Genomic DNA, 24211 nt, shown 5'->3' with positions numbered 1-24211 from the left:
GCTCGCGGGCTGAGGCAGCTTTGGGAATTGGGGATGGTTGGAACAGCTGCTGGGCGCTGCTTTTCGTGACGCCGAGCCCCCCCCAACCAGCGGTCTGCCGATTTGAATGAGCAGCGCTGAGAATTTCCTGCCGACCTGCTAAGCTCCGTTATGGCGCCGAGCACTATTACAGCACCGGGAAGCCCGGGACGCCTTGCCTGTCTTCCTTCCTCTGCTTGCTCGTCGTGGATACCCTCTGTTGTTGGAGGGGCAGCGGCGATGATCCCACCGGACGGAGATTCTTCTACTACCATTGGCTGGCTGGCACCGTTTTCTGCGGTGCGGAGCCTCCTCTCCTCCCGGATGGTGGTTGCAGACTGTGGGCCTGGTCATCGGCCTCGGCGGACATGCTAGCGAACTTTTTTTATTCAATATAGCTGCTGGGACTACCTCTTTCCTCCGTTGGAGATGGTTTGGACTGGCGGACGGGCATTGACTGACGGCGCTGATTGGCGGTGTGAGGATCAACAGAGGCTTGGCCTCCCTGTCCTTTACTTTTTTGCTGCCAGGCAGGCGTTATGACTGGCTCCGTACCTGATGGGAATTAAGATCTCCCTATTGATAGTCCAATGTGGACGGGACCGAACCGTGGTGGGAGGACGGTTTTGGACTGGTCAGCGTCCGCCTCACTGGTGTGAGAGACCAGTTGGGGTGGGCCTGGCTCAGGATCCCCTTTTTCTCTCTCTGCTCCAGTCAGATGCCTCAGCCGGAGTGAGAGGACGGCTGAGGTTGTCTTTTGGATTTCCATCTCAGGTGAGAGCTGAGATGGCTTTGCAGATTGAGAGATACGCCCACTGGACTTTTTCTTTCTCCATCTATGTACCATCAACGGGCGATCCTCTGGATATATTTGTAACATCGGCCCTGAGAGACTATTCGAGCGCAATATGATCTATCGTTATTCCGAAGCGGATTTGTATGCCCTTAGGGCGGTTCCTGCCTCATGGGCGCGACCTGTCGCCTGTTTCCATACTCCCCTTAATGACGGGTCCAAGCTTTGGGACTCCGAGAGGTGGTTGGGCTTGGACAGGGGCCTCGAGTTAAGACGCGCTAAGAGGCCCCTGATAAGATTCTTAGCCGGTTATTTTAAGAGGTTAGGGAGGGGGAGGAAGGGGAGGGTGGGGAAGGAATCTGTAACCGGCACTCAGTCTGGACCTGTTAGAGGTCCCGACGGGATGGGGTCGGGGGAGGTGGCTGCTGGCGCTGGGAATGTGGGGGTGGGGCATCGAATCCCCACGGCGATAGGGTATGGCAGCAGGTGTTTGCGCGGAGGGCCATATCAACATCTGGGATCGCGCCCCCGCTATCTCCGAGCGGTGGCGCGCTCCGACCCTCCGGTTAGCACCCTCCTACCCGGGGATGAGGGTGATCAGGCCCCTGAGCTCAGGTTGGTCTATTTTAACGCTAGATCCGTAGTTAACAAAGCTCCCCTCATCCGTGATCTGATCGAGGAGGAATGTGCGGATCTAGCGTGCATCACGGAAACTTGGTTGGGTTCGGAGGGAGGGGTGCCTCTCACCGAGTTATGCCCGCCAGGTTTCCGGGTGCTGCACCAGCCACGGGCTCAGGGCAGGGGTGGTGGGGTGGCAGTGGTTATTCGGGAGACTTTGTGTCCCCGGGAGGCCACCATTGTCCAGATGGCCGGGAGTGAATCCCTCCTCTTGAGATGTGGTCCTCGGGTTCAGTTGGGCTTGTGCTCACATACCTGGCGCCCAGCTGTGTGGCAACAGCCCTGCCTGAGCTGCTCGACACCCTCTCAGGGTTGGCGGTGGAGTTCCCCAGGCTTATAGTCCTGGGTGACTTCAACCTGCCATCACTGGGGGGGTCGTCGGAGTTAGCTCGGGAGTTCATGGCTTCCATGACAGCCATGGGCCTGACCCAGGTTATTGAGGGCCCTACTCACGAGGGGGATCATACTCTCGACCTGGTGTTCCTGTCTGGACAGTGGTTGGATGATCTGGGAGGGGGTTCTCCGTCCATCACCCCTCTGTCATGGTCAGATCATCACCTCCTGAGGCTGGTTTTCCGTCATGCCATCCCCCGCCGCTGGGCGGCGGAACCGACCAGGTGGTTCCACCCCAGGCGCCTAATGGACCCGGATCGGTTCCAGAGGGCGCTTGGGCCGATACCTATCACCCTTACCCACAGCCCAGTCGATGCTCTGGTGGAGGCCTGGGAAACGGCTGCCACCAGGGCACTCGACTGTGTTGTACCCATGCGACCTCTGACTCGGCGCAGATCCCGTTGGGCTCCATGGTTCTCTGTGGAGCTCCGGGAGATGAAGCGTCGGAGACGAGGTCTAGAGAGCGGTTGGAGATCCAGCCGATCCGAATCCGACCGATTGCAGTTAAGAACCTTCATAAGGTCTTATCTTGCGGCGATAAGGACGGCGAAGTCTAACTACTTTGCCGCCCTTATCGCGTCCGCAGATAATCGCCCGGCCGCCCTGTTTAGGGTGACTCGCTCCCTCCTTAACCAGGAGGTGAGGGAGGATCCCTTGCAGGGACGAGCCGAGGAGTTTAGTCATCATCTGACGGACAAAATCGCTCGGATCCGGACCGGCTTGGACTCTGACTGGGCAGAGTCTGATGTGGAGGAATCAGGCGGTCTTGAGCACGTTATCTGGACTGAGTTCGACCCTGTTTCCCCTGATGATGTGGACAGGATCATGGGGAGACTGAGCTCCACCACCTGTTTGTTGGATCCGTGCCCCTCCTGGCTAGCTTATGCGGCTCGGGAGGGAACACGAGGCTGGTTCCATGCAGTTATAACTGCTTCTTTGAAGGAGGGTGTCTTCCCTGCCGCCTTGAAGGAGGCGGTGGTGAGACCCCTCCTCAAGAAGCCTGCTTTGGACCCGGCTGTTTTAAACAACTATCGTCCAGTCTCCAACCTTCGCTTCCTGGCGAAGGTTGTTGAGAGTGTGGTGGCGCATCAGCTCCCTCTGTTCCTGGAGGAAACTGATTATCTGGACCCGTACCAATCGGGCTTCAGGCCCGGACACAGCACGGAGACGGCATTGGTCGCGCTGGTGAATGATCTCTGGAGGGCTAGGGACAGGGGTTGCTCCTCTGTCCTGGTCCTATTAGATCTCTCAGCGGCTTTCGATACCATCGACCATGGTATCCTGCTGCGGCGTCTCAGGGGGTTGGGAGTGGGAGGCACCGTCCTACGGTGGTTCTCCTCCTACCTCCAGGGCCGCTCGCAGTCGGTGTTGACAGGAGGGCAGAGATCCGCCCCGAGGTCTCTCATTTGTGGAGTCCCTCAGGGGTCGGTTCTCTCGCCCCTCCTGTTCAACATCTACATGAAGCCGCTGGGCGAGATCATTCGTGGTTTTGGGGTGGGGTATCACCAGTACGCTGATGATACCCAACTTTTTCTTTCCACCCCGAACCAACCCAGTGATGCCCTCTCCGTGATGTCCCGGTGCCTGGAGGCGGTCCAGGTCTGGATGGGGAGAAACAGGCTTCGTCTCAATCCCGCCAAGACTGAGTGGCTGTGCATATCGGCGTCTCGGGTTAACCAAGTTATTCCACCTCTAATGATGGGGGGTGAGGTGTTACCCCCCGTTGATAGGGCTCGCAACTTGGGCGTCCTCCTGGATTCACGGCTCAATTTTGAAGATCACATAGGAGCCGTGACCAGGGGGGCTTTTGCACAGGTTCGCCTGGTGCGCCAGTTGCGTCCCTATCTGGACCGAGACGCCCTACGCACAGTCACTCATGCGCTTGTGACCTCCCGTTTGGACTACTGTAACGCTCTCTACATGGGGCTGCCCTTGAAGACCACTCGGAGGCTTCAACTGGTGCAGAATGCGGCCGCGCGAGTTGTAATGGGGGTTTCCCGATACTCCCATGTAACACCTCTACTCCGCGAGCTGCATTGGCTTCCGGTTGCCCTCCGGGTGAAATTCAAGGTGCTGGTTATCACCTATAAAGCCCTACATGGCCTGGGTCCGGGTTATTTGAGGGAACACCTGCTGCCGGCATCAAACGCCCTTCGCCCAGTGCGCTCCCACAGGGAGGGTCTGCTCAGGGTTCCGCCGGTGAGAGATTGCCGGCGGGTGACACCCAGGGATAGGGCCTTCTCAGTGGGAGCGCCTGCCCTCTGGAACCAGCTGCCAGTAGAGCTGAGGACTGCTCCCGACCTCCGATCATTCCGCCGGGGCCTGAAGACCTGGCTCTTTGAGCTCTCGGGCCCAGGCTGAGGGGAAAATTTTAACCGGGGTTTTTAATGTCCAGGGTGAATTTAATGCTTTTTAAATTGGTTTTAACTTTTGTATGTTTTGATTTTTAATTCCCTGTAAACCGCCCTGAGTCCTCAGGGAAAGGGCGGTATACAAATGCAAATATTAAATTAAATTAAATTAAATTAACACTTTTGAGGTTTGTAACTGGGAAAATACTCTCCTCCTTTGGGATTTGAATCAACACCAGAGTACATCTAAATCAAATTTCATTAAGTAAAGATGAAAAAAGAATATAAAAATTCCTTTTCAATTTTAGACACATGTAAAATAACAATGACAGAGGGGAGAAAATGTACAGTGCCAATAAAATCACATATAGTGCCTGCAAATCCACTGTAAAAAACTGTAAAGAATACTGTATCACGAAGTGTGATGGAATAGTCCAGAGTTGAAGCATCAAGTATACAATAACTGAGCCTATAGAGATGCAATAAACATCAAAGATAAACCAAAAATTCACAGAAAATAAATATCCTAAACAGAATAATACACAGGTATTTCTCAAATTATGAATGATTGCTTAGAACCAATCAAAGTTCTGACAAACCTCTTCAGGGCTACTTACGATCTGTATTCAAAGTTCCAATGGCTACTCCTGACCCACAACATGCACAGTCATGTCATCGCATTTTAGGGACTTAGCAAATGGCCCATCTTTATGGCTGTTAGCTGCATCCCACAATCATGTAACTGTGATTTATGACTTTTTTTGGTAAAAACTAGTGTTTACTTCCAGTTTCCATTAAAAAAAATGCCCATTGTTAACAACGGATTTGCTTAATGACAGTGGTGATTCAGTGGTGATTACTCATAATATCAAGTGGGGTGGTGACTTATGACAGTAATTATGGTTGTAAGTCAAGGACTACCTATATAAACATTTACCCATGACTACCTAAGTAACAAATCCTTTAATCAGGAGTTCCAGTCTGATTCAATCTTACCTGGATTAGTTTTGAAGTTCCTGAAATTCCTACCTTAATTCTGAGAATCATTTCAGCCTTCCTTTCTAATTCATGCTGCCACACCTCTTGTTTATTTCCCTTCTACAGGAGTTCTGTCTACTACTTTCCAAAAGAACTAAATGCTCTTCAATCCTAAGAAGGGAGGTGTTGGGCAATTTGACTCTCTACCTAACAAAGTACAAGACACCTCAGAGGCAGTGCACGGCTATAGCTATCTATCTGTCATTTATATTCATTGGCTGAGAGTATGGGAGCAGGCTAGCCTCCCCATTTCTTATATGCAAGAATCACCTCTAGGCTTAAGGATTAGAACTCCCACAGAATCTGATTCCTTTGGTACCTGACTCTGCATTCCAGAGCTATGCTCAAATTTCACTTCCATTTTAGACATTAAAATGGCAGAGTTCTCTTTCTAATGTTATGTGTAACCCTTACAATGACCTTTGTTTCAGGTCCACATTGATAGTGAAGTAATTTTGTTACATTTAAAGAAGTGTTTGATTCAGTAATGTTGAAACGTGCACTTTTCCCACATAGAAACTGTTCATGGAAAAGCATTTAAAAGGGGGGGGGGCAGACCTAGCTTGAATGGACGATGGATACTGAATTTCTGCCTCCTCCGGACCATCACAGAGAATTGATTAAGAAATATAACACCCAATTAAGGACTATGAAAATTTAAGAGATTGTGAAACATGAGTTACTTCCCTTGCTTTCCTCCTGAAGTTTGGATTGTATTTGATTCAGTTTTGGACATTCTCCCAGAGAAGCTTTGAATTTGGATCTTTGACTAGGAGACTTGAGAGGCTTTTGAAGGCTGATGGGGAGAGGAGGGGCCCTTTGATTGAAGACTAAGAGAAGAAAGAATTTGGAGAGAGTTTAAAGGATTACAGTTGAAAAGATAATAGCTGATCTATAAGTGTACAGTGTGTACAGTGTAAAGGCCTGTTACTCCCTCCTTCTAGTCGAAGTGTTGAGATCTGGAGAAAGTGAAAATATTAAACACCTTTAAGACAGAGCCTTGATACGCCATGTGCAGGGCTTTTTTTCTCATAGAACGCTCAGAACGGAGTTCCGGCACCTTTTTTGGATGGAACCTTGTAGGGTAGGCAAGGCGGGTTGTATGACATGTGTGAGTTCCGGCACCTTTTTCTTTTACAAAAAAAGCAATGGGTGTGTGTAATAAAGATAGTTGCTGCCTTTGGATTTTTTTATTTCCATCATGTTGCTTTAACGTAGATAAGTTGATAAGGACAAGACAAAGGGAGGAAGTGACATGTATGGACTATAGACTGTGTAAAAATTCTTAGAAGGTTAAGAGCTCTTTTTGGTGGTTGCATGTCAAAATGCAGCCAAAGTGCAGAAAGGGTTTAGACCAGATATGTCAAACTCGTGATGTCACATGACATCACACAACGTATCAGGATGGTTTTGCCATTGCCGGCAATGGGGTGGGCGCGGCTTCCACATGACGCATCCGGCCTGCGGGCCAGCAGTTTGACACCCCTGCCTTAGACCTTCAGATTTACATCTGATTCGAGTGGAAAAAGCCTTAGAAATGGATGTGAGGAAAAAATTGCCTGAGAAGTCACTGACTCAACCAGATAAACTTGATATTCTCTTACACGAGTTAAGAAAAATGAAGATACCGGTAAATATAAAAGAAATAAAGACAAATATAAAGGAGAATTTGAAGCAAATAAAAGATAAAATGGACAATATGGATGTAAGAATAAAAGATCTGGCAAAACAAAGTCAGGACATGACACGAAATATTACAGAAGTGAAGACTCAGGTGGGAGAACACAATAAGACAACTATGATGCATCAGGTGAAAAAGGATTTAATTTAGATACATGATCGTCAGCGCTGAACAAATTTATGTATATGTGGATATCCGGAGAAAAGTGAAGAAAATGAAGCAAAATTGATTCAAGCAGTACTGGATTGGGCTACCTCGATCCTCCCAGATGTCCCCTTTACAAGATACGATATTGATGCAATACATAGAGTCGGCCCAAAAAGGTTGGGAAGAAAATTGCCAAGATATTGTGGTGCAACTTTGGTCACACGCAAAAAAAGAGCAATTGACGCGTATTGTGGTATTGTTTCTTTTAAAAATCCTTGTGAACCGCCCTGAGTCCTACGGGGGAAGGGCGGTATATAGGTCTAATACACTAAATTGGGAAACATGTTGTCTATAATGTTTGGGGGGGCATCAGATACAGGTTTTTCCAGATTTATGCAATGAGACTTTACAATGGAGGAGAAAGATGCATCAAGTTTGTTAAATTTTGACGAAAAATAACATTAACTACAGCTGGGGATATCTGGTTTTTTTGAAATTTTCTTACGGTGGAAGGTTTTATAGAGTTGAAACAAAGGAGGAGGCAATGGAGAAAATAAAGGAGCACAGAATCATCAATAAAGAAGATCTACAGGAGAAGGGCCCCTTCATGGATTACTGCCTTGTCGTGGCGAAGGGGCTTGCGTAATTCAATGAAGTAGTGCCAGAAAGAATGAAGCGACTGGGCCAAAGCCGAAAGGACGCTCAGCTGTGGATATGTCTGGTGGTGAAAGGAAAGTCCGATGCTGTAAAGATTTTTTCTCCATAGGAACCTGGAATGTAAGATCCATGAATCAAGGAAAGCTGGACGTGGTCAAACAAGAGATGACAAGACTAAACATTGACATCTTAGGTATCAGCGAACTAAAATGGACAGGAATGGGTGAATTTAATTCAGATGACCATCAGGTATACTACTGCGGGCAAGAATCCCTCAGAAGAAATGGAGTAGCCTTCATAGTCAACAAAAAAATAGGAAAAGCAATACTGGGATACAATCCTCAAAATGACAGAATGATCTCAGTTCGAATCCAAGGCAAACCATTCAATATCACAGTAGTCCAAGTCTATGCCCCAACCACCGGTGCTGAAGAGGATGAAATTGACCGGTTCTATGAAGCCCTACAGCACCTTATAGAACTAACACCCAGAAATGATGTCCTTATCATCATGGGGGATTTGAATGCTAAAGTAGGAAGCCAAAAGATAACTGGAATAACAGGCAAGTTTGGCCTTGGAGTACAAAATGAAGCAGGGCACAGGCTGATAGAATTTTGTCAAGAGAATACGATGGTCATAGCAAACACTCTTTTCCAACAACCCAAGAGACGGCTTTACACATGGACATCACCAGACGGTCAACACAGAAATCAGATTGACTATATGCTCTGCAGCCAAAGATGGAGAAGCTCTATACAGTCAGTAAAAACAAGACCAGGAGCTGACTGTGGCTCGGACCATGAGCTTCTTGTTGCAAACTTTAGGCTTAAATTAAAGAAAGTAGGGGAAAGCGCTAGGCCAGTCAGGTATGAATTAAATCATATCCCTGTTGAATATACAGTAGAGGTGACAAATAGATTTAAGGAATTAGATCTGATAGACAGAATGCCTGAAGAACTATGGACAGAGGTTTGCAACATTGTACAACAGGTAGCAACCAAAACCATCCCAAAGAAAAAGAAATGCAAGAAAGCAAAATGGCTGTCTGAGGAAGCTTTGCAAATAGCTGAGGAAAGGAGGGAAGTGAAAGGCAAGGGAGAAAAAGAAAGATATGCCCAATTAAATGCAGAATTCCAAAGAATAGCTAGAAGAGATAAGAATGCCTTCTTAAATGAACAATGCAAAGAAATAGAAGAAAACAATAGAATAGGGAGGACCAGAGATCTTTTCAAGAAAATTGGAGAGATGAAAGGAACGTTTCATGCAAAAATGGGCATGATAAAGGACCAAAATGGCAGGGACCTAACAGAGGCAGAAGAGATTAAGAAGAGGTGGCAAAATTACACAGAAGAACTAAACAAGAATGAGCTTAACGTCCCTGACAATCACAATGAGGTGGTCACTGACCTCGAGCCAGACATCCTAGAATGTGAAGTGAAGTGGGCCTTAGAAAAGCTGAGCAACAACAAAGCTAGTGGAGGTGACAGTATTCCAGCTGAGCTATTCAAAATCTTAAAAGACGATGCAGTAAAATTGAGCTACACTCAATTTGCCAGCAAATTTGGAAAACTCAACAGTGGCCACAGGATTGGAAAAGATCAGTTTACATTCCAATTCCAAAGAAAGGCAGTACCAAAGAATGTTCAAACTATCGCACCATTGCACTCATTTCACTTGGTAGTAAAGTTATGCTTAAAATCCTACAAGCTAGACTCCAGCAGTATGTGGATCGAGAACTACCAGAAGTACAGGCAGGATTTCGAAGAGGCAGAGGAACCAGAGATCAAATTGCCAACATACGCTGGATCATGGAGAAAGCTAGAGAGTTCCAGAAAAACATCTACTTCTGCTTCATTGACTATGCTAAAGCCTTTGATTGTGTGGATCATAACAAACTCTGGCAAGTCCTTAAAGAGATGGGCATATCAGACCATCTTATTTGTCTCTTGAGAAATCTATATGCGGGCCAAGAAGCAACAGTGAGAACTGGACACGGAACCACTGATTGGTTTAAAATTGGGAAAGGAGTCCGGCAAGGCTGTATACTGTCGCCTTGCCTATTTAACTTATATGCAGAGCACATCATGAGAAAGGCAGGGCTAGATGAATCAAAAGTTGGAATTAAGATTGCTGGAAGAAACATCAACAACCTAAGATATGCAGATGATACCACTCTAATGGCAGAAAGTGAAGAAGAACTAAAGAGCCTCTTGTTGCGGGTGAAGAAGGAGAGTGCAAAACTTGGGTTGAAACTAAACATTAAGAAAACCAAGATCATGGCATCTGGCCCTCTCAATTCCTGGCAAATAGATGGGGAAGAAATGGAGGTAGTGACAGATTTTATTTTCCTGGGCTCCAAGATCACTGCAGATGGGGACTGTAGCCAAGAAATTAAAAGAAGCTTGCTCCTTGGGAGGAAAGCCATGGCAAATCTAGACAGCACACTAAAAAGCAGAGATATCACCCTGTCAACAAAAGTGCGTATAGTCAAGGCTATGGTCTTCCCAGTTGCAATGTATGGCAGTGAAAGCTGCACCATAAGAAAGGCTGAGCGCCAAAGAATTGAAACCTTTGAACTATGGTGCTGGAGAAGACTCCTGCGAGTTCCTTGGACTGCAAGGCGATCAAACCGGTCAGTCCTAGAGGAGATCAACCCTGACTGCTCTTTAGAAGGCCAGATCCTGAAGCTAAAACTCAAATACTTTGGCCACCTAATGAGAAGGAAGGACTCACTGGAGAAGAGCCTAATGCTGGGAAAGATTGAGGGCAATAGAAGAAGGGGACGACAGAGAATCAGGTGGCTGGATGGAGTCACTGAAGCAGTAGGCGTGAGCTTAGATGGACTCCAGAAGATGGTAGAGGACAGGAAGGCCTGGAGGAACATTGTCCATAGGGTCGCGATGGGTCGGACACGACTTTGCAACTAACAACAACAACAAAATTGTTTTTTATTTAGATTTATATTTGTTATGTTTGTATATTTGTATTTGAATTAAAAAAAGAAAAGCATTTAAGCACTCTACAAAAATCAATTTCTCTTCGGATCTTAGACCTTCTACAACCCAACCATTTTCAGTTACTGTAGATTTCTCCCCAAGATAAATTCTCTTTTCTCATTTAATATAGACCTACATTCATGGAGACAAGCCTTAGTTCCCTTAAATGACTCTTGTAATACTGCTATTTATATTATTTATAGAAATTATTTTGTTCCTATTCTATTGTTTATTATTAGTCCTTTCAGGGAATGCACATTACTCTGCATTCTTTTTTATTGTTATGCCAGGTTTTATTTCACAGCTTTCATTCATTTTCAAAAGCTTTTATTATGGTCACTGTCTATCCTGTCTGAGTATTCTAGACGCCACTAATAAGGGATATAAACACACAGGACTTGAACACCACCAGATTACCTCATTGTCAGTCATAGCAACAGACCTGGTTGGAAGCAAACTAGTTCAAACATTTGATTTATTACTCAAAATACATAAGCACTTAATGATGCTTATCAAAGTAAGGATTCAAAAGAGTGCCTGAGCTATCAGGCTTTGAATGTTAATAATGAAATATAAATGTCTGATTTTATTTTACTGATCAGTAAGTCTTTCAGTTACAAGATCACTTCATTCTTTACCATAACTTTGCAGATTTCTTATAAATATATATTAATTGGCAGAAAACATTAGAATCACAAGTTGTGGTATATATGTGTTACAAGTAGTCCTCAACTTACAGTCATAATTGGAATGAAAACCTTGGTTACTGAACAAAACAATCATTAAGCAAGACATCACAAGACTGCTTTACTCAATGGCCATAATCTCACAACTGCTGCTTGTAGTCATTAAGCAAATTTGCAGGTCCTTAAAGTGGATGGAGTTCCAGACAAGGAACGTCGGGTGCCACACAGGGCTGGGAAAACCCTGGGAGGCCTGGTGCAAGCAGTGTGCAATGTCTCTGCTCAGGAACAGAAAATCCTCCCTACTAAAATTCAGAAAGGATTTTCAGCCACCTACTTGAGATGTCCTACCTTCCTTATTTTATTGTGCTATTTCTCTGCTCAGGGGCTAAAACCTCTGCTTGGATTTCAGTTCCCTCTCGTCTCTGACAGCTGACTAAAAGAGCTCCCTGACAGAGCTCTCTGACACATTTCAGCTCTGTGCTTGCTTCAATATTTCAGCTCCATGCAAGCAGGCACATATCTCAAATTTCTTGGCAACCAGTAGAGATGAGGAGTCTTCATAGCAGGTGGCAGCAGCCTGCAACCTTCCCTGCCAGGTTCCCCAGAGTGGCAGAAAAAAAATTACAAATGGTGATTGAGGGGCACTTGGCAACTGGTTATAAATGCAAAGAAGTCGCTCACTATCCAGATTAAAAATCCTGTGATGGTGGACAAGGAGGGAGGTAATGGCATTTTTTTGAAGCTACCATTAATTTAAGCAATCATTAAGCAAATGGTAAAAACTTGAGGACTACCTATAATGCCGCTTGGGGTGTGTGTGAAAGCCCTAATAAGCAGGCATATACATAGAATGAAGGCTACTGCTAAGCTTGTAAGCCGCCCTGAGTCTTCGGAGAAGGGCGGGATATAAAATTAAAAAAATAAATAATGTATTCAGTAATGTATCACTGGGCTAAAAAAATAGAATTACTTCTTTATAATCCTAAAATATTTTATATAAATGAGTAAATTTTATTATTACAATGATCCAAATGTTCAAATATAGATTCTTTTTGTTGTTATATGGTTTCCTGCTTTTATAATCTCAGCCTACAGGTAGTTCTTGACTTAAACCGTTTGTTTAGTGATCATTTAAAGTTATTACAGCACTGACATGTGTGTCTTATGACTCATAGCAGAATCTCCATAGTCCAGTCCCAATTATGCTAGTAACTCGAGAACTACCTATACTTTGAAAGTGGTATTTTTGCTAGGAGCTGACCTAGAAAATCTTGTGATTAAACAATTTATGAAAAGATGTTAGGAATTGTATCAGTATATTATTGGTAACAAAATGTTATGTTTTGGACATTGCTCTAAAGGCAATTGTGACATTTTCTATCACTAAGTTATGCAGTCATAAATTATAAAGTCATGTGACTCCATTGACAGCAATTTTGGTTATCCTGGTTACAGCTGGAACTCATGGGTCATTACGCAGGAAGAGGCAGAAATCCCAGACAAGCAGGCCAGCAGGTAGCACTGGAAGCAAGCACTACAGAACACAACAGAAGTGAAAAAGCATTGGAAGAGAGAGCAACTTTTGCCAGCTTTCCCATTGACTTTGCTTGTAGAAATTTGCAAGGAAATGTTGGAATTCACAATCATATGACTACAACTCATTGCAACATCATAATCATAAGCCAGTCATCCAACACCTAGATCATGATCATGTGACTCAGTTCAAACATTACAATCACTGGAACTCAAGAGATGCAGTACTATATTCCTCCCCTATTCAACACCATCATAACTTTGAACAGTTCATGAAAAGTTTTCTTAAGATGAGGACTATCCATATCTATAAATACACGCATCTTCTATGGCCTCTGTTCAGGCTCTTTCCCTATTTAACAGATCAACTTTCAGAATTATTATATCTTTAACTGGTTGCCACTTTGTCAAAATACTTTCTACTTCATATGTTTAATTTTTTAAAAGCTAAGTCTTTTCATTAAAGTGAGATGATATTAGTTATACAAACTATTTAACCACTAATGTGATTTCCACATTGAAAGGAAGAAACCAGAACTAGACATTAGATGGGAATATTAAAAGTGAATGATGTCTTAATCTTAGGCAAAAATATCAAGCATATTATAATGTTTCTGAATATATTAGCAAATTTGTAGGTAAGAAGTTTCTGAAATACCTTTGGATTGTCAATAATAGGAGTCACAGAAAGATCAGATTCTGCATAGATCAGTTCTTTCATTCTGGATTCCATAGATTGCTGACTGCAGTGTACACTTTTAACCTATAATATGTAAAATTATCATTTCTATTTGTTATTCTTCCCTTACAAGCAAACAATACATGTTGTACAAGACACTTCATTTATGAAAGACTGAAAACATAAATATCAACGTGAAAGTTTACCTTATGATCCCCCTCCTATTTCGTAAGTCTTTATTGCTTGAGGTTTTTTTATTCCCAGGCACCTTTTCGCCCTAGCTTTCCTGACTGCATTTCAAATTTTTAGAATCAGTTCTGTTTTACTGTGCCCTTTTAATCTTCAGTTAATTTTTAATTTTGTTTCTAACAAGGCTGGTTTTTAGTAAAAAAAGAAACAGAAAATTATTTATATATATGAAGAGACTTATAAATGTATATTTGTTGCTATTTCCCAAGTAGTAACAATTTTTAAACAGTTCTGACAGGTTTAACAGCCATGTTAGGTTTTACTCTCTCAATATAAATGATGGAAATAGTTGCAAGAAAAAGTATGTGAACGCTTTGGGATTACGTGGAGTTTTGCATGAATTGGCCATAAAACACGCTCTAAACGTCATGTAAGTCACAACAATAGAAAAACACAGTCTGCTTAAAATAATACTACACAAACATTAGCTGTTGTCATGTTTTAATTGAACATAAGATGGAAACATTCACAGTGCAGGGTGGAAAAAGTATGTGAACCTTTGGACTTAATAACTGGTTGACCCTCCTTTGGCAGCAATAACCTCAACCAAACGTTTCCTGTAGTTGCAGACCAGACCTGCACAACGATCTGGAGTAATTTTGGACCACTCCTCTTCACAAAACTGTTTCAGTGTAATCGGGTTGAGGACAGGACTCTGACTGGGCCACTCCAGAAGGCGTATTCTGTTCTGTTGAAGCCATTGTTTTGTTGAATTACTTGTATGCTTTGGGTCATTGTCCTGTTGCATCACCCATCCTCTGCGGAGCTTCAGTTGGCGGACAGATGGTCATACATTTTCCTGCAAAATGTCCTGATAAACTCTGGAATTCATTTTCCCATCAATGACAACAATCCGTCCAGGCCCTGAGGCAGCAAAGCAGCCCCAAACCATGATGCTCCCTCCGCCATGTTTTACAGTGGGGATGAGGTTTTGATGTTGGTGTGCTGTGCCTTTTTTTCTCCACACATAGTGTTGTGTGTTTTTCCCAAACAACTCAATTTTGGTTTCATCTGTACACAGTATATTTTGCCAGTAGTGCTGTGGAACATCCAGGTGCTCTTTTGCAAACTTCAAACGTGCTGCAATATTTTTTTGGACAGCAATGGCTTCCTCCGTGGTGTCCTCCCATGTACTCCATTATTGTTTAATGTTTTCCTTATTGTAGATGTGTCAACAAAAATGTTAGCATGTGCCAGAGATTTCTGTAGGTCTTTAGCTGACACTCTAGGATTCTTCTTTACCTCATTAAGCATTATGCGCTGTGCTCTTGCAGTCATTTTTACAGGACGACCACGCCTAGGGAGAGTAGCAACAGTGCTAAACTTTCTCCATTTGTAGACAGTCTGTCTTACCGTGGACACATGAACATTAAGGCTTTTGGAGATACTTTTGTAACCCTTTCCAGCTTCATGCAAGTCAATAATTCTTGATCGTAGGTCTTCTGAGCTCTTTTCTGCGAGGCATGGTTCACGTCAGACAGTGCTTCTTGAGACCAGTAAACCCAAAACAGATGTGTGTTTTTAAAGGGCAGGACAGCTGTCAACAACACATCCAATATCATCACACTGATTGGAGTCAAGGTTGGCTCACTCCTGGCTCCAATTAGCACTTGGAGAAGTCATTAGGCTAGGGGTTCACATACTTTTTCCACCCTGCACTGTGAATGTTTACATGTTATGTTCAATTAAAACATGACAACAGCTAATGTTTGTGTAGTATTATTTTAAGCAGACTGTGTTTTTCTATTGTGACTTACATGACGTTTAGAGCGCATTTTATGGCCAATTCATGCAAAACTCCACGTAATCCCAAAGGGTTCACATACTTTTTCTTGCAACTGTAAATGTTGTGTCATAAGATTTTAATAAGTTTGTTAAGTCTTATTTACAGAATTTAACCCAAAATATTATATTGGGTGGCAAATGTCATTTGGAAAAGTGCACATATATGCCTCATACTTAACCATGCTAACTTCAGGTGGGAGGAGGGGCACGGAATCCTACCTTTGCTGTAGGACTTTCATAAGTTCTCTGTGCTGAATTTGAAGACAGAATCACAGTGCTAATTCTAGGGATGGGTTGAGAACTAAAAGTACAAATGGAAGAAAAAGAAATAATTCTAATTATTTCATGCATATTTAACAATCAGAACATTTTCAAAATTGTTGCTTATACAGACTAATCAAACCAAGATTTTCCCATGTATTATTCCTGTTTGCCCATTCCCTGAGACTTTTCCATACAGCTAACAGATTATAAATACAATTCTTAACAACATTGTTTTATTTCTCATTTGATGAGTAATTCTAACATGAATTTCTCTTCTTATAGGATAAGAAATTTTAATCTTCATCAATTGTCTAAAGTGCTACACATTTTTTCATACCTGAGAAGAAATATGGATTCATTTGATTCACCATCAACAGCACTTTTAGGATGCAATTCTTCTGGACTTTCTGCCAAGAAAACCCAGTACTGAAATCAATCTGAACAAGTATCAAAAGATAGCATTTCAATCTTGCATTTTATTTCTGAATATAAATTATAAATGTATTGAAACAATAATCTTACCTAGTTTGAAAGATTTATTTAAAAGGGTGTTCTCAGTTCCTGGGAACACAAATTCTGATATTTTTTTATTTTCAGAACATTTCTCAGAATTCCCAGATTCAGGGATCTTGGCATTTTCATTACTGTTTAAATAAAGGGCAATTAAGTAAAGTTAATATAAAAATGCATTTTATTTAAAAAGAACTTTAACAATGGGGAAACTATTTATAGATTACTTTATTCATAATATAGTTGAAAATAATAATTTTGGTATTTATCACTAAATCAAAGAAAGAATTTACATAGAGCTACTGTACTCTTGAAGATCATTTGAAAACTTCAGTTGATGCAGAATGTAGCTGCAAGGGTTGTAACTGGTGTAAGTCAGCATATGTAACACCACTGCTTTGTGGGCTGCAGTGGCTGTCAATGTGTTTCCAGGTGCAATTCTTCTCACAACAGAAGAAATCTTCCCTTAGTAGACTTCAAAAGGCTTTGATAGGGCCTCAAAAGAACTCCCGAGGTTACTTCCAGATTATAATGTGATGTAATTAATGCAATTAAAAGTAAAAATAATTAAATAGATGACCAGTGAATAATAATATTAACAATATTTAACTTTCATTAAAGGAAAAGGAAATAAAATTGTACTTTTTTATTCTGGCCCTAAACATATTTTGGGATGTGTGATATCAAAAAGACCAAATGTGACCCTTAGCCTGCAAAAATCTGGCTGGAGTTCCTGCTAGAGTCTTTAACTAAGAAGGAAATCAGTGTCCTGCATTTTGTGGACCATGACAAGAACTCATATCTGAGGTTTCAAGTTGATTCACAGATTCAGAACCTAATTGCACAATATCATACATATAATAGCTGCCAAAAAACTCTATACAAATACAACCTGCATTCATGGGCCCTGCTCACAATATCACTTCTATAGCTTAACTATCTTACAATAGAGAAAGTTTATTTCAAGAAATATTACAAACTAATCATTCATTGTGAACCAATGTTCCATATGAAAAAGAAGTTTAGCCTTATAGTATGGCTATAGCTCTTAACAACTAAGCAATGAATACACCAGAATTTTTTAACCATATAATTTTTCAAACATTTTCAATCTTACTAATATTTCTAAACTATATGGGAGCCATTGCAATAATCGTTTTGTCACAAAGAGCTAAACATTTTAGCTTATATATATTGTAGTGGTTTAGCTGTTGTATTTCAGCTCTGTAATTATTATTTACTCTGTTGTCAATTTTCTGTTGTACTATTATTTGTTGCCTAGAAAACATATTTGACTATGCAATGTTCGTAAGTCTTATAAACAATAAATTATAGAATAATGTCTAGCTGTCATGGTTCCAATAAGAGACCAAATAAATCAGAACTCCGAGGCTAGAGAATTCCTCAAAGAACATGTTTATTGGTTAGATAGTATCGGCACAGTCAAAAGTGAAACCAAGACTGGAATCCCTTCCAAAGAGAAACACTATTACAAAGTTAAACTTCCCACCCCATTGCTATGCAATCAGTTATGTGTCCCAATAGAATAGTTTGGTAGACTTTCTAACCAAATGCTCACCCCCCCACCTAACCGACAGAAATTACCTTAGTTCCACGGGACAGTAAAATGTTTAGACTAGCAGAAATCTTCCACACCCGTTCCCACTCTTGTGGCAACCTAGAACGAGCAAGATGGCTGCAGCCTGGTTCATTGTAAAGTTGATACTAGCAAGATTAGTATAACTGACAGATTCAAAAGAATAATTATATCACAGATCTTTTTAAATAAGTTATAGTTTTTAAATAAGTAATTCTATGCAGTGTACCATACCTGCTATTTGTATCTTGGCTGGAAACAGATTCAGTGGGAGTTTGGATAAAGGCATCTTGCCAAAAAGGATGCTTTAATAGTTGTGTCCAAGTTGATCTTTAATGCAATTGAAATATTTATTTTAAAATCCAACAAGTAAAGATAATTTAAATATTAGAAAGTGTATTTTTTAAAAGTTATATATACTAGTATATGAATATTAATATGAAATAACTTTTCACCTTTTCTGAGGATCCTTTTCAAATAAAGAGTCAAGCAGGTTAAGAAAATCTGAAGAGGGTTTTAGAAGTGCTGATTCTAAAAAGCAAATACATATTGTATTTCATAACAAAAAGGTGATTTTACTAAGTAAAACAAACTTCTAAAAACAATGAATTATGAATACAATTTAAAAAGTAATTCAAATATTTTCTGATTGAAGACGATATTTGAAGAATCTCAAATTCAGCAATTTAGGGAAATATCTGATTATTACAGTAATTCCTAACCTTTATTTCCAAAAATTGGAGGGGAAAAAATGTATGTAGAAGTCCCAGAAACATTTCATTGGGTTAGACAGCAATAAAATTGATTATTTTGAGAACATAACATCATTTTTCATCTCTCATTATTGATCTGACTAATTTCTAAAACAAATATTTGGCACAGTGATATAAAAGCATAACTGCAACAGACTAAATATGTATGTTATGTACTATTTCATTTTAATTAAATTGCTGCTGCCATTTTTACAGAATATTGATTGATAAATGCCCACTTCACCTTGAATTTGAAACATGTCCCTAATGTCTAATTGGTTTTCTTCCCCCAGAATATTACCATAGAAATACATTTACTCTTCAAATATTCCCTAAGAGTTACAACCAACATTTCTCCTAAATATTCTTCCCCAGCTGTTTTTATGGCATCTTAATTATTAATGTTACAAATGCTAGAATAGCAAAACACAGCTTTGTTATACTAACAGACTGGTATTATATATTCAGCTAGAAATTATGTGAAGCAGAATTGATAAATTTAAATGTGAGTCTTGTAATTTATCATTTTTCTCATTTTCTTTTGTTAATCAATGATAACTAAGTCTGCAGTTTTCCAATTGGCACTTGGTAGTTGAACTATTTATTTATTTATTTATTTATTTGTTTTTATATACCGCCCTTCTCCCGAGGGACTCGGGGCGGTGTACAGAGCAAGGTAGGTATACAATTAAACAATAGTAAAAACAAATGAAACCCCAAGAGCTATCAGGCCAGGCCGGACTGCTGGAACAAGTAAATCTACAGAAATGTTTTATCATAAGACACTGGAATATGTACCGTTATAGGAGAAAAAATGAATTTCTGAAAAAAGAACAAAGCCAGGATAATTTTTGTCCCACTCTTCATACCTTACCAGGTTTAAATACATCACTTATCTGGAACATTGAGTCCAAGTGCATTGCCTCTTTTGCGCCTTTTGTCCTACTGAGCACTAGAAATAAGCTGAGGTAGCAAGCAAAAGATAACCTGATTCTCTTGGAGCATCCATACCAGCCAATTTCCTACAGGCAGGACAGATTATTTTTCCTATAATAGTATACTAAGTGTTTTAGATTAAAAATAAAATGTCCCATTTCCAGGCTCTGCTTGAGGGATATCTATTTAATATATTAAATGTGGCTACTACCATTGTTATGGAAATTTAGATAGAGCTGTCTTGATATTAAAGCTTCAAAAAAAAAGAGAAATAGGTTGAACACTTTATACTGCATTCAGAGAATTTCAAACTTTTAAACAGTTCATATTCAAAATGTTTTTCATACCCTACTTCCTTCTCTTCTCCCTTCTTATGAATATAGAAAATACAAGAGATATAGATTTAATAACTTCCTTAATAAATGTTACCTCCCCGTTAGGACTTTAAACAATTATGATACTGTGCAAGAACTGAGAATTCCAGGTGACCTCAACATTTTCTCTATAAGAAGAACCATACCTTTCTGTTTAGGTGGGGCAGGATCTTCATGTAAAATGTGTTCTTTTAATTCAACAATGTTTTCTGAATTGAAAGGAGGTCTTCCTATAAAACAGATTTTATAGCAGATTTCAGTAAAACTTTAAAAAAATGGAGCAACAAAAATCTATAAAAGTTCATTTAAAAGCACACACTCACTGCATTCAGCATTTAAAATCACTGGAGCGTTGATACCATCACATAAGCTGACCTTCAACTTGGCATTAATTTTATGATCCCCCAGCATAACGTAAAGACACAAAAAATCTTATCATTAGATTTCAGTGCAAACCCATGTAAGCATGGTGAAATCTTAAACAAGATTTTGTTGTTCTTATTATATGAGAGCTCACAAAATAGTCCAACTCTCCAATTTTTTAGCGTTGTTACATTAGCCTTTTAATTTTAATATTATCAGGGCTGAGGAGGAGACCAGGCATCATTCTAATAATTCCAGGTGCCCCCATGCATCTAGGATAAAAACTCTTAAATATATCAAAATCAGTGCATTTTGATAATGTCTTGCACAAGAACGTAATAAAACATTTTTGAAGCTCTACTTGGTAGTTCAACAGAACTTAAATGATTGCATTAGAAAGCTCTCAGCACATTTGCTAAGGATGAATTATTTACACACCTGTAGCCAAAGCAACACAGCAGGAGTTTATCACTACTGTATCACTGTTGATAAAAATATGACAGATGGTTTTATACAAAAGGGTTTAAGAGAAACCAAATAAGTTAATTTTGCTTTAATGTGGAAAATGTTAACATGTGAATCCAGGCAGGGTGGTCTTCTCCCTCTGTCCCCAACTCTGAAGTTTAGTAATAATGGTACCATCTTCTTTAGACAAATACCAATGGCTCAGACACATAATAAAACAAACCTATTTCTTGGGATACAGTTTATTATTTTAATCATCTATTTTTATAATTTGCAACAACTATGCTAACAATTATATCTAGTTGCAAAAAATGACAATGAGAAAAATCTCTCTGTGTGTGTGTGAGAGAGAGAGAACACATATGCTAATAAACCCCCTAATATACATATTTAAATTCTGTAATTTTTATGAACAAACATACAAAAAACAAAATATCCATATTTTACATGTATGAGAAATACTAAAACTATGGGACACAACTTTATTAAATTTTATTCAATTTCTATAGCTACCCATCTGAGATAAGTGACTTTACATATTGAACAATCACAAAGTCAGTTTAAAACCAAGTACAGGTATAATAAGAAATATTATTAAGATATAATAGCAACATTATAATTATAGAATATCCAGATAATATTAAGTTAGTTAAATATTCAGAAACTAGCAATTATCAGTAGGCTAAAAAACATTGAGTTGGAGTTACATCCAAAATATTGATAATCTCAGAAAATAAAGCATGTAAATACATAATACAAACAGATAAATAATCAACATGTTCAGTAATGTTCTGCATAGTGTAAACACCTAACCTGGCATAAGCTCACTGAATAACAAGATCTTTGGTTGCCTGAATCAAATGATATATTTATTTTAAAAATGAACAACTGTTACTCTTTGACCAACAGCAGAGAATTCTACAGTTATACTCTGATAACCTCACACATCACTAAGGTTTTCGTTAAGTTTAGCTCAGATTAAGATGTTTGTCCTCTGCTAATGAAAATTCCCCAAGTCTTATACTATGATTTTCTAACTATTTTAGTGTTTGTATTTTCTTTTGTGTTATTTTAATCTGAATTATGGATGAGGAATTGTATGTCCAAGATTTATTTGCAAAGAAATTCACATAAAGTCATGAAGACAGGACACATAAACTCTCAGAACCCTAACATCTATTAATATTTATGGTATTAATTAAAAGTGTAATACTAATTATACAAACATGAATCTTGTAATACCTGAAAACATTTCATACAATAGGCAGCCCAAACACCAAAGATCACTGGCTACAGAAAAATCAGCTCCTTTAATCACTTCTGGTGCAGTGTATACCAATGAACCTGCAAAATAAAATAATGAGCAATTCTTTGTTCTGATGTTATATAAGGGACATCCCTCTAAGACCCACAAGCTTTTCCAATCCTATGTTTCTTAGAAACTCATGGAATGATTACTAAGACCTAGTTCTAATGCTGAAATCAATCAGTGTATAACTGACTTCTTATACTCAGATGCAGCTTCAAAAGAAATACAGCAACATTCAATTATATGCAAGTATAAAGACAAATAATAAGCTATATCTATATAAGAAAATGTCCAAAGAGGGATATTTATCAATATTATTACTCAGTGAAGTAAACGATCATTATTGAACTTGTCCTCACATCAGTTAATGAAAAATTATCATATGCATTGATTAGAATTTAGCTGCTGCTGCATTTAAATATTTTGATATATACCTCTGATTTTGTCTTTCAAATTTTCTCTTGTGCTTCCAGAACTATTATCTCCTGGCTCTTCTGTGCCAATCAAACCAAAAAAATCTTCTAGATTTTCACCTTCTGCTCTAGCCAAGCAAAAATTACTGAATTTCAAAGTGCCAGGTCCTTCCAAGAGAATCTGTAAAGTTAAACACAAACTGAAGTATCAAGTAGCAGTTTCCTGAATTTAAAAGGAATTATTTATTTTCAGAAATCACGTATCAGTGCAAATATATGTTCCCTTACCTTCCTAGGTGTGAGATCACAGAAAATAATTCCAAGCTCATGTATATGATGCAGTCCAGTAATCAAATCAATACCAAATTCTCTGATGACATTCTCAGGTAGATGTTCATCTTGAGCAATTAGCATTTCTAATGATCCACCTGGGAAGTATTTATGAATTAAAACATTAATCTCATCTCTGCAGTGCTATTTTTGTTAAAAAAAATTAAGCTGATTTCTATGAAAAACATCTAATTTTCATAAATGAAAGGAGAAATCTGCTCAGAATTTATAATGCATTGCCTGATGGAAAGATGATTGATGGCATCTTATTTAATAAATCTTACATAAAAAACGTCCTTTCCTGTCTCCAGTTAAATCATTCCTTTTCTGCATTTCAAGTCAATGACTAAGCCTATTGTTTGTCTATTTAACAGTAGGTCTGTTAGAATACAAATTTATTTAGAACTGACAAATTTATTTCAAGATAAGTGATAAAAATATTATCTAAAAATTCAGTAAGGATCCAAAGAATCATGTTAATAATAAAAGATACCAATACAGAAAATAGGACAATAGATATGATAAAAATCAGGAGCTGGTTAATAATACATAAAAATAAAACCAGTGAAGTTTGAATTCTGTTTATTTAACATTCCTAGAAAAAGAAAAAGGTTTTCCTCAGGCAATGAAAGAATATTTTCAATGTATATTACTAATGGAGCATCTCCAGTAAAATCACCATTTTCCTAATGGCAACTTGCTTCATTTAAGTCCTCTGATAGAGAATTTGGATTTAATTGAGTTATATATCGAGTTATCCTTCAGATAGGTGGTAAGTTGTTTAGCGTTTGATAGGTAAACATTAGTACTTTGAAACAAGGAAAATAAGGGCTGTCATCTTAGCACAATACTGGCATGTGATAATGTCAACCATTCCACTATGAACAATCTATCTCTTTTCTTATGAAGGTTATAGAACAGTGGTGGCGAACCTATGGCACGGATGCCAGAGGCAGCACTCAGAGCCCTCTCTGTGGGCAGCTGCGCCATGCCCCGGAGGTGGCAACTGTCCCTCTTCAACCAGCCACCTGCTAATTCACTGCGATCCCACGTGACTGAATGCATCCCGGCACAGCTGGTTTCCCTCCCCCGCATCCTGTCCCTTCTGGCCTCGCATGCTCTCCTTTTCCCAGGCACAACCCACTGCATCACCTCCTCAGCTGTTGGCTGACCATCCATCTCGGAGGCGGCTTCTTTGAACTGCTGGCGATGGG

General features: G+C 40.0%; 1 protein-coding gene across 1 annotated transcript in view; it reads right to left on the bottom strand.

The window, feature by feature from the left end:
- Window positions 1-24211, bottom strand: part of ULK4 (unc-51 like kinase 4) — a 195042-nt gene that overhangs the window by 162397 nt on the left and 8434 nt on the right. Inside the window, exons 4-13 of the mRNA XM_081346237.1 lie at window positions 22956-23095; window positions 22689-22848; window positions 22188-22289; window positions 20264-20347; window positions 18511-18586; window positions 18290-18385; window positions 16471-16592; window positions 16286-16355; window positions 15904-15985; window positions 13630-13734 (exon numbers count right to left, since the gene is read on the bottom strand). Coding sequence (XP_081202363.1) covers window positions 13630-13734; window positions 15904-15985; window positions 16286-16355; window positions 16471-16592; window positions 18290-18385; window positions 18511-18586; window positions 20264-20347; window positions 22188-22289; window positions 22689-22848; window positions 22956-23095 — 1037 coding nt within the window. The remainder of the gene's footprint in view (window positions 1-13629; window positions 13735-15903; window positions 15986-16285; window positions 16356-16470; window positions 16593-18289; window positions 18386-18510; window positions 18587-20263; window positions 20348-22187; window positions 22290-22688; window positions 22849-22955; window positions 23096-24211) is intronic.

Source organism: Vipera berus, assembly GCF_964194415.1.
Source record: "Vipera berus genome assembly, chromosome: Z".
Classification (NCBI taxonomy): Eukaryota; Metazoa; Chordata; class Lepidosauria; order Squamata; family Viperidae; genus Vipera; species Vipera berus.
Note: the sequence above shows the minus strand (reverse complement) of the source record. Positions and strands in the feature narration are given on the sequence as shown.